Source organism: Epinephelus moara, chromosome 23 (genome assembly GCF_006386435.1).
Source record: "Epinephelus moara isolate mb chromosome 23, YSFRI_EMoa_1.0, whole genome shotgun sequence".
Classification (NCBI taxonomy): Eukaryota; Metazoa; Chordata; class Actinopteri; order Perciformes; family Serranidae; genus Epinephelus; species Epinephelus moara.
The window spans coordinates 2107249-2117764 of record NC_065528.1 but is presented as its reverse complement, the minus strand read 5'-3'; the positions used below and the strand labels follow the sequence as shown (position 1 = coordinate 2117764).

Sequence of the window (10516 nt, the reverse complement as noted above, 5' to 3'; positions counted from 1 at the left end):
TCAACAAAGAAATGCTGTTCCTCCTCAATTTCAAAGTCTTCAGACATGTTGGGCTGTCCTTTGCTAAAAGACCATAGTGCAAATTATCTTTTAGCTACTGTGGTTACTGTTGTCTCCCCCTGCGGTGCATGTGTCACGTGATGTAAACACGGGTAAGCAAAGCTCATGCTTTGGTTGGTCTCGCGCAAGCGCACACACGTGAGCGCAGAGCACAGAGAAGCAGTAAGAGCTACAGGCTACAGTGAGGCTAAAAACAGAGTTCATATGACGTTTTTCGAAACAACTTTTTATGTCAGGGCTTCAGGACACTTGGATCACTACGTATGAGCATGTTGGAGATATTTTGTGGCTTCAGTTTTGTGTTCTTGGACGTTAGTCTGGGGCGCCGTCAGCCATTATGTGTGCTAGCCGCTCCCCCCGTCGATCTCCGCAAGGGATGTGACGACTCTAAAACTTCACCAGAGTATTCCTCAGCATGAGGGTGAGTAGATAATGGCTGAATTTTCATTTTTGGGTGCACTATCCCTTTTATTCCCAGTTCCATTTCAGTCCTTAGTAGGACTTTCCTTTTACTGACCTAATAATCATACATCATGATGTCATACAGAAATGCTGCATCATACACAGTAAGATGATAGATATCTGTCTACTCCCAAGAGGCTTTCCATCCCGTCCCGATCCAAACAATACAACAGGGCTCTTGGCCCACAGAAGTCTCTGTAATCAACTGGTTAGTTCATACAAGCTGTAGGTTTACCTCTACATCCCAGGCTCAGTAGCCACACACATGGTCACAGTATCAGTTTAGGATGAGCATGATGCAGGTAGTTTTATAAGCACCACAGCACACATTCAGCAAAATCTTCAGTTTTAAACTGATTAAAAGTACAATAAGTTATTTTTCTTTCCTGATTTTCAGCCTGTAACAAACCTTTTTTGGCATTCACAACTCATTCTCAGGCCCATCCTCTGTTTTAGAATTGTAGCAGTAATGACACAGCTTATTTCCTCCTACACAAGTCTCTGATACAACAACTTCGCACAACTCCCATCTGTCTGAACTGCAGTGGCCTTTATTTGACCCAATTTGTGTCTTCACATCAGACACTAATAAGTTTACGAATTACAGACACAACATAGAGGTTTTGTAAAGAGGTAACCTGTTACAGCACATAAAATGTCTTTTTGCAGCATTGTCACTGAGTAGTTATCAAATGTGTTTGGAAGATTTTTGAAAATGATAGTGGGTAGGAAATTTACATTCCAAACCAGAACACAGATTTGATACTCGAAAAAACCCTCAATGCCTTGAGCCAGTTGACAGGATTGTGATAGGGGCCAATCCAGGCATGTGTTGTTGATTTTCTAAAATTGATGACATTGTTGACTGTCTACCAAATAATGGTTAAGTTTTTCATGGTTAAAAAAAAGCAATTCCTACTGGACATATGGCTGCCAGCGAGTGACTGTTTTAACTGGTGACTTTCAACGGAACGTGGTTGCTTGTTGTAATTTAATACAATAAATGCAGATGAGTATGTATTTAAAACTGATTAAAGTAAAATTGCAGGCTTTTACAAGCACACTTAAATGTTCTGTTGGTGTTTTAAGGAGCTGCTGTCACCATGAGCAACCACACCGTATTCGGTTGAGAGTCACCAGTTGATTAACACTCGCTCGTTAAACTGAAACACTGGACAACATTGTACGTGTTCTGTATGTGATGCCGACTTAAGATGTTTACTTAGTGGTCATGAAGTTGCCCTAGTCAGAGCAACTAAAGCCATATTTCACAATAACGCTACAGTCAGTTGGCTTAATTGGTTTATTCTGGGGCAACACCATAGTGCCTAGGCATGTTACTCAGTACACTTACATGACATCAGAGAAAATGGATTTATTGTGTTAGTCCGACAAAAACTGGACTTTCAAAATACATGTAAAGGTGTTGGTCAGACTGAAATTGTACTTAATCGTATTTCTCAAAGTCGGACAAACACACCAAGATAATGTGATTGTGATTCGAATTACTCCTGCATGTGTACAGTCAGTTGGACCCATACTGGCCCAGGTGCTCTGCGCATGCTCCACAGTTTCTGCCCCGGGCTTTGACCTGGAAGTGGGATAGCATTAAATATGTCTGTAACAACATGGCAAAATCAACATCCAGAGCCATACATTTTTGGACTGACGAAATATATACAGAGCTGTAAAGTTGTCCACCATGGTACCAGTTTGCTGCTAGCTAACTGAAAAGGACAAAGGACAGAGGGATGTTGTATGCTGTAAAGCCCTGTGAGGCAAATTGTGATTTGTGATATTGGGCTTTATAAATAAAATTGATTGATTGATTGATTGAAATTGATAACTTCTTTGTCGATTGGTCTGTGATATAATAGGTTTACCAGAAAAAGGTACAATACTAACAAGCTGAAAGGGGGAATATCGCCACTTATTGTAGCGAAGTTGGACATACTTTGGTCAATAAATGGATTCCCCTCCCATGCTTGTATACTGGGACAAGGACAGTAGTACTAGAACCATAGCTCCACTCAACTGTGCAAATAACATATTGACTAACGTTAGTGAGCTCAGATCCACTACATAAAGCCACCATTTTCCAAACAGACTGTTTCATCAATTGTAGTGTATGCATATAGTAAACTCAGTTTGCACTGTGCAGCTGTATTATGTACGAAAAAATGAATTGAAACCTTTTTAAAAAAATTGAAGCTGACTGCACTGGGACGTGTGGTATGAAAGGATTCAGATGAGAAACAAAGAACAAAGATAGAAACATCTGTACAGAAAAGAATCAGCATCTCAGTGTTACCATCTTTACCGTTGTATTCCGGTCATTGCTGGTAATGTTGTAACATTTTGGAAAATAAAAATGGCAAATGTTGCCTGACTACCATTTTCAAAATTCTGTTAGAACACACATTGTCCACTCTGTTGTCATTCATCATTTGAAATGTGCATATGCGTGTAAAAGATGTAGTGAAAGATGTAGTGGGGTTTGTGAGTGTTTTTAACCCATGTTCTATACAAGTACACGCTCAGATATCAGCCAACACATGAAAATGCTGCAGGCTGAATCTTTGTGTGTCATGCCTGTCTGTGTTAATAAATCTGTCTACAAAAAGTGACTTTATGCCAATCCAGCTCACCTTGGGGAGCATTAAATCCTTTTTGAAAGCATAACCTTAATCTGATTATTCACAGTAACTGAGTGTGTGACAGTTTGTAGTGAGCCGACGGCTGGAGAGTTAAGCAGTCTGCAGGCAGTGCTTTCCAAAACAATATGCAAATGACGGCCACTTGTTGAGTATAATGTTTGTTCCCTGCAGAGACCGTTTACCTGTTTGGGGGCTGGGACGGCACACAGGACCTGGCTGACTTCTGGGCTTACAGTGTTCAGGAGAACCAGTGGGCCTGCATCTCCAGAGACACAGAGAAAGAGGTGAGCAGGCTCAGACAGCTCAGAGGACAACAATCAAAAGTTGTAAGAATGTTTGCTTCCCAAAGACCTTTCATCATGTCCTAGTGCTTATTGCATGCAATTGCTTTTTGGTTTAGCTTTAGTTCTTTTGTCTTAATAAAGATAGAATTTAGAAATAAAAAGTATTTTTATGACTCTTCTCCAGGAATAGCTGTGGCTGGAGATGTGCTTTAGGGCTGTATTCGTCCCATTCTTGTGAACGTGATATCTCAAGAACATCTTTGGGGAATTTCTTTAAATTTGGCAAAAACGTCCACTTTGATTTAAAGATGAAATGGTTCGTTTTAGGGGTTAAAGGCCAAGGTCGTTGTGTGCTCATCTGTCTCATTCTCGTGAACGAGATATCTCAGGAACATCTCAAGCTAATTTCTTCATCCTTGAGCCTGTAGAAACTTTTGTGCCAAATTTTCACTGATTAGATTTTGGTGGTCCAAGATTAAAGGTCAAGGTCACCATGACCTTGCATCCATTTCATTCTTGTGAAAGTGATATCTCAAGAACACCTTGGGAGGTTTTTTACAAATTTGGCACAGGCACCCACTTTGAGTCAAGGATGAACTGATTAGAATTTGGTTGTCAAAGGTCAAGGTAACTGTGAGCATGCATTCATCTCATTTTGTAAATGTGATATCTCAACAAGGCCTAGAGGGAATTTCCTTAAATTTGACACAAACGTCCACTTGGACTCAACGATAAAGGGATTAGAATTTGGCAGTCGAAAGGTAAAGGTCTTTGTGACCTCACAAAACATGTTTTTGGCCATAAGTAGAGACTCAATTTTTGAGTTTTACACACATCTAATCAAATAATGAAGTGAAGACATTTTATATCCAAAAGGTCAAAAGTCAACGTCACTGTGACGTCATAATGTGTAATCAGTGCCAGACATTGTTGGTGGTTTGAGGAACAATGAAATGTAAATGATTGTTTTGGTCTCCTCTTTAAACATATTGACTGCATATCAAGACGAGCTATTTCTTAAAGAAACAAATTATATTTATAAATGTAGAACAGCTATGCATGTCTGTCTTTTATGTACCAACCAGAGTGGTCCGAGTGCTCGTTCATGCCACAAGATGTGTATCGACTCCCAGCGACGTCAGATCTACACGCTGGGCCGCTACCTGGATTCCAGTGTCAGGAACAGCAAGTCTCTGAAGAGTGACTTCTACCGCTATGACATTGATGCCAACACCTGGACACTACTCAGCGAGGACACGTCAGCAGACGGAGGGCCAAAGTTGGTATTTGACCACCAGGTAACTGGAATTTGTTTGTGTTTGTACCTCCCTGACTTCAGGCTTGTCAATAAGACTATCTCAATAGGGAAATGCGATAAAAATATATGTCAATAAGGATGATAAGCTTTGGCCATTTTTACTTAATTTAGATCTAACAGCCTATCACAGCAAAAAATAAACACAAGTACAGAGCCTGTACTTGAGCCTGGAATAAAGTTTATCATAACGCTGTACAATATAGACATAAAGCAGAATAAAATAATAACATGCAATGTAGGGGCAGAATCTGACATCTCCTGTTATTAGTTGATATCATGGACTGATGACTAGCAGCTTATCACTGACAGCATGTCAGACTATTTCTCTGTGTTTGCTACGCTCTGTGTTTGTCATTTATAAAAAGATAAATCACTTTTCTATAATACATCAATGATATTTCAATGGAATAAATTACTTATTGACTTATTCATACTTCAAAAACAGTATCAATAACTGATTAATATAGGGGGGATCAAAATAAAATAAATAAATAAAATAAAAAACAACTAGCCACCCTCCTCCCCTGACAAGTAAAGAACAGTCCCTAAAGTGTGGTGAGGTTTGTGGAAATGTGTGTGCACTATGGCCGCCGTATTTGACAGGAATACGTATTTCTGTCTGTGTCTGTGAACCCCAGTTCAACCCATAACCGGCAGGAATCGCCTTTCGTTTCTGCTGCGGCTTGGCTGCTCCCTGGTTTATCCAACTAGCATTAGCTTCTGTTCCTCAGCTCCACTGGTCAAGCTGGCGCTGATGTTTACATCCGTTATCATTGTCAGTAATGCCTGCTACAGAGCATGCCGCCGGCTCTCACGTTGTTTTAGAGATGCAAACTGTTAAAGCCAGTCAACCGATTGCTAGTCTCACGATACCCGATCCATGACTCTACAATCGATTCATCTAAGGATTCATGGCTGATTCGTATCGATTGAGGAGGCTGCTACTGACGCAGCCGTATCTCTCGCTTGTCAAACCGGATATCCGGTCGTATTGGTTAATCGTTACCAACCCTAAAAGGGTCGCGAGCTGGATTCGAACCCGGGCCGCTGCGGCAACAGCCTTGTACATGGGGCGCCTGCTCTACTACTAAGCCACTGACGCCCCGTATCTCTTTCCCTTCTGTTCTTATTCGCTGCCTGTTTGCAGAGCAGAGCCTACAGGGGAGAGAATGAAGCAGACTTAAGAGAGTCAGTGATGACAATGCTGCTCATCCACAAATTCATCAAAAGGGAGATGGTATGATCAGTTTATCAAACACCTGTTGAACCAGCAGAACAAAAACCTACAAAAATGTGGCGTCTTCAGTCACTCTGCCCGCAGTAACATCCAATTTCTTTTTACACAATTACAGAGCTCCTTATGCTAAAGTGCTGAAAGTGAACTCACTTTATCCTCCCTAAACTGAGGAAACCATTGACAAAAAAGGCAACACAACATCAGTTAGGCATGGGACAATGTGAAATTTTCATATCAGGACTAACCCCTGCCAAAATAATTGTAATCACTGTTTTATCTTTTTTTGGTGAACATCCTTTTTAGGAAAAAAAAAAAAAAATCTTAAAAAGCCAGGCTTGTGAAGTATTTTAAATGGCACCATATCTTTGGCAGTGTTGGGCAAATTACTCTCAACAGTATTACTCTATGTGTAGAGTAATAAGTTACATATTACACTACTTATGCGTTGCTTTCACCAAAATAAACACAGAAGAACTAATGTTCATTTTAAGGGTCAAGTTGCTTCACAGCAGGTAATCAATGCACAGAAGCTCCAGTTTATTACAGTTTATTTCAAATCCAGTGATGCGCAGGCTTGACCCATTCATGCATTCACATACAGTGGTGACCACTTTGTATTTAAATGAAAAAAAAAGTGTCAGTGTCCTGGTCAGCTACAGCAGCAAGTTGTGTATAAGAACGGGATGGTGTGCCGGTGTTGCTTTGCTGTTGTAGGGGATGTGAATGGAAATGCATCCAAAATATACTAACATAACGGAGATGTGCCGATCACTGGGACAAGGAAAGAACTAACCAGAGGCCAGCCCTTTATCCCTGTTGCTTTCAGGCAGTCGTAGGACGTAAAAGCAGAACAAGATTTGTTGTAGACATTGCATGTATATAATGGAAACACTGAACATGAAAATGCACAGTACGACATGACCCAGCTGTGCTCATCATCGGCACCTTTCTTTGATGTAGTCTGTAGTGACCATAGACTTTATGAATACGTTAGTGACATGACAGCACACAGCAACCTTCAGGGCAGGTTTTTTTTCTGGTGACACACTGGTAGAAGTGAAGCAGTGTGGATGAATGAAAAATGAAAACAATAAACAGTTTATTTCAGGTGGTAACATAACGTGACATTATAAATGTAATAATATTACCCAGAATTCTATTGGTAATGCGTTATATTACTTTGTTAATGCTAATTTGTAAGTAAGGCGTTATGGCCAGCAGATATATTTGGATATAAAATATTCCAATGGTGAGTGATTCAGAGTTTTTTGTTGTTTGAGGTTGGTGCATAAAACGCCTTTTTATGCAGTCTCTTTTATTGTTGGTTGCCCAGCAGTCTCCTCACAGCTTCACATTAAGCTTTTTAACTGACACAGTCGGTTGTTTTTTTATTGCGCAGTTGCCACACAGTCAGAAACACAGCATCTGATTGGTCCATAAGTCAAGAATTCAGCCTTCGACTGGTCAGTAGGCTCATCATGAATGGCTAGTGGGGACAGGCAATAACAACAAAAACTATTTTTGACAAAGAAACTGTATAGATAACCACAGAAGACATTCAGTGTTGACTATCATTCTGGATTTATTTTACCAAGTCACCAAGATGACACAGCAGTTCAAGGCTGGTTTACAAAGCTTCTGATTCTGATTGCCCGGAAACCATTGTTTTAACAGCACGACAGTTAGTGTTAGCCTCTGGGCAATAAATGTAAGTCTCTCGCATGCAGCATACTTACATAATAGTCATATATGACATTGTTGACCCCAGAGGTAACTTCTGTAGTGTCCAGTACAGTATGTCAGATATCTCTCATCAGTCCTGTTTAATGCTTGGTGGTGAGACAGACCTGACCATGGGATACATTTGGTCAGATACTGAATGGGTGACACTGTGAGCAGCAGCAGCAGCTTCAGTGCTCCATCTGTGTCGACACAGTATGAATTCAGGCACAGAGTGTATGTTTGGCAGTGCTCAGTGTCTCAACACGTAGTCAGACACATGTCATCTATTGCCCAGCTTAGATCTCATATGAAGGCTGTAGCTCCAGGTTTTGCCCAGTCACAGTCACTTTAAATGTTAATAGACAGCAGTATTCTCTATCCAAAACAAGCTGCTCATGGCTTAAACAGGTGTCTGTGATTTATCTGTGGATTAAAGAGTCAAAAATTAATGTATTCACAATCAGAAAACATAGTGAAATATCAGATGTGAGTATCCATATGACGGACTTTGAATTCAAAGCTGTATATGTACAGAAACCAAAAATGGTTAGACAGTATATCATTGAAAAATAAAAAATGAAGCAGAAATGTGGCCGCTGTAATTGAGCCATCTCTCTAATCCTCCCACACAAACAGTGGAAATCAGAAACTCATCCTGCTCCCTCTCTGAACTTTCTCTCAAACTTCATGTTCTCTTCGTCTTTGCTCCCTGTTCATCCTGCAGATGTGCATGGACTCAGAGAAACACATGATCTACACGTTTGGTGGTCGGATCCTGACATGTAACGGCAGCGTGGAAGACAGTCGGACATCAGAGCCTCAGTTCAGCGGCCTGTATGCCTACCACTGCCAGGCAGGAACGTGGAGCCTCTTGCGGGAAGACTCTTGTAACGCTGGGCCAGAGGACGTCCAGTCACGCATTGGCCACTGCATGCTCTTCCACACTGTGAGTCCAGTTCGCCTGTCTCAATACACATTTAGTTTGATTTCTATTGCTGTGAGGATAATTCTTCCCGCAAAGTTAAATAAAATACTGTACACTTGAATGTTAATTGTTATTTCTTTACCTTCATTTTTGTCTCTTTGTTTTCTGAACCTCATGATCACAGAGAAACCGCTGTCTGTATGTGTTTGGAGGTCAGAGGTCAAAGACTTACCTCAATGATTTCTTCAGCTACGATGTGGACGGAGACCATGTAGAAATCATATCTGATGGCACTAAGAAGGACTCAGGCATGGGTAAGATTCATTCTCTGTTATACACCTCTGTTAGTTTCTCTGTGCAAGAGAAAAAGATTTGGAAATATTTTATGCCTCGGTGTCGGCAATAGCAGTGGTTGAAAGCATTATGTTTTTAGGTTGTCTGTCCAAATATTCCCCATTTTGGTGAATGCAATATCTCAAGAACACCTTGAAGAAATTTCTTAAAATTGGGAACACTCATCCACTTGGGCTCAACGATGAACTGATTAGAATTTGGTGGTCAAAGGTCAAGGTAACTGTGAGCGTTTGTCCGTCTCATTCCGTGATTGGGATGTCAAAAGTCAAGGTCACCATAACCTTGCACTGGTTTCATTCTTGTGAACATGTTATCTCAAGAACGCCATGAGAGAACTTCCTGAAATTTGGCACAGACATTTTGAGTCAAGGATTAACTGATTAGAATTTGGTCGTCAAAGGTCAAGGTCACTGTGACCTCACAGAACATGATTTTGTCAATAACTTAAGAATTCATAAGCTAATTATCAGGGTTTTCCCTGCCTATCTAAGACAAAGGCGGGCCGCCTGGGTGATTTTGGCCACCGCCTTGGTTAAAGCGTGTGCATGGGGGGGTTCAGATGTAGCGCCTTTTGCACGCACAAACCCATTACTTTCAATGTAGACGCGCGTCATGCACACTCACAACCCAAAGTGATGCCGTAGCGGCGCGCATTCGATGCAACGCGCTTGTTTTTTTCATCCGGCGCACAGCTCCACGGACCTGCTTCTTCCTCCCGTGTTGTGTCAGATCCCGGTTCCCCCTCAGACGGTGTCTCTCCCACTGTTTCCTACGGAACTCTGCCCTGTTTGAAAGGTGAAGGAAGCCCGTATGTGGAAAGACGTCTCCTCCGAGATGTAGAATGTGTATTATAGAAGAGAAACACACATTTCAGGACCGCTGACTTGTATCGTCAGAACAGACATGTCCTGTGATTTTTCAGCCTCCTTTCATATTTAATAGAGGGGGGGACAATACCTGACAGTAATATTCTCAGTTGTCAGGATGTGCCTGCTGTAAAGGGTAAATAAAATCCTAGAAGGCTGAAAATAACAGGACATGTCTGTTCTGAATATACAAATCAGCAGTGCAAAGCTCAAGCATGTGGGGGACATTGATGAGACTATGGCGGCCATTTTACACAAAATGTCTAATAAATAATGAAGTAATGACATTTTATATCCAAAAGGTAAACTTCACTGTGACATTATAATGTTCTGCTTAAAACACTTTTCTGGCCATTATTCAGAAGATGTGTGTGAAGCATCCATGTTTTTGATCACTTGTCAGTGATTCTGATTCCTAGCTAGTGAAATTAGGACAGATGATAGTGAACAGAAAAAATCAGGAATGTCATGAGGAATGTCCGCAGTCATTCGGGCTTTCATAGTCGAGCGCACTTCCGCGTTGTAGTTTCCTGTAAAAATGTCCGTGAAAAATCCCTGCGATGTGAAAAATACATGCCTAGCAGTCACTGGTGTGCGCGCACAGGGCTTGCGGACGTCCGCTTTGAGTCCG

The 10516-nt window shown here is 41.2% G+C and overlaps 1 protein-coding gene across 5 annotated transcripts in view; it reads left to right on the top strand.

Moving 5' to 3' along the window:
- Window positions 1–10516, top strand: part of mkln1 (muskelin 1, intracellular mediator containing kelch motifs) — a 100942-nt gene that overhangs the window by 30062 nt on the left and 60364 nt on the right. For all 5 annotated transcript variants that reach the window (XM_050036064.1, XM_050036063.1, XM_050036067.1 and 2 more), the window contains exons 9-12: window positions 3351–3463; window positions 4549–4761; window positions 8465–8686; window positions 8850–8979. In XM_050036064.1, coding sequence (XP_049892021.1) covers window positions 3351–3463; window positions 4549–4761; window positions 8465–8686; window positions 8850–8979 — 678 coding nt within the window. The remainder of the gene's footprint in view (window positions 1–3350; window positions 3464–4548; window positions 4762–8464; window positions 8687–8849; window positions 8980–10516) is intronic.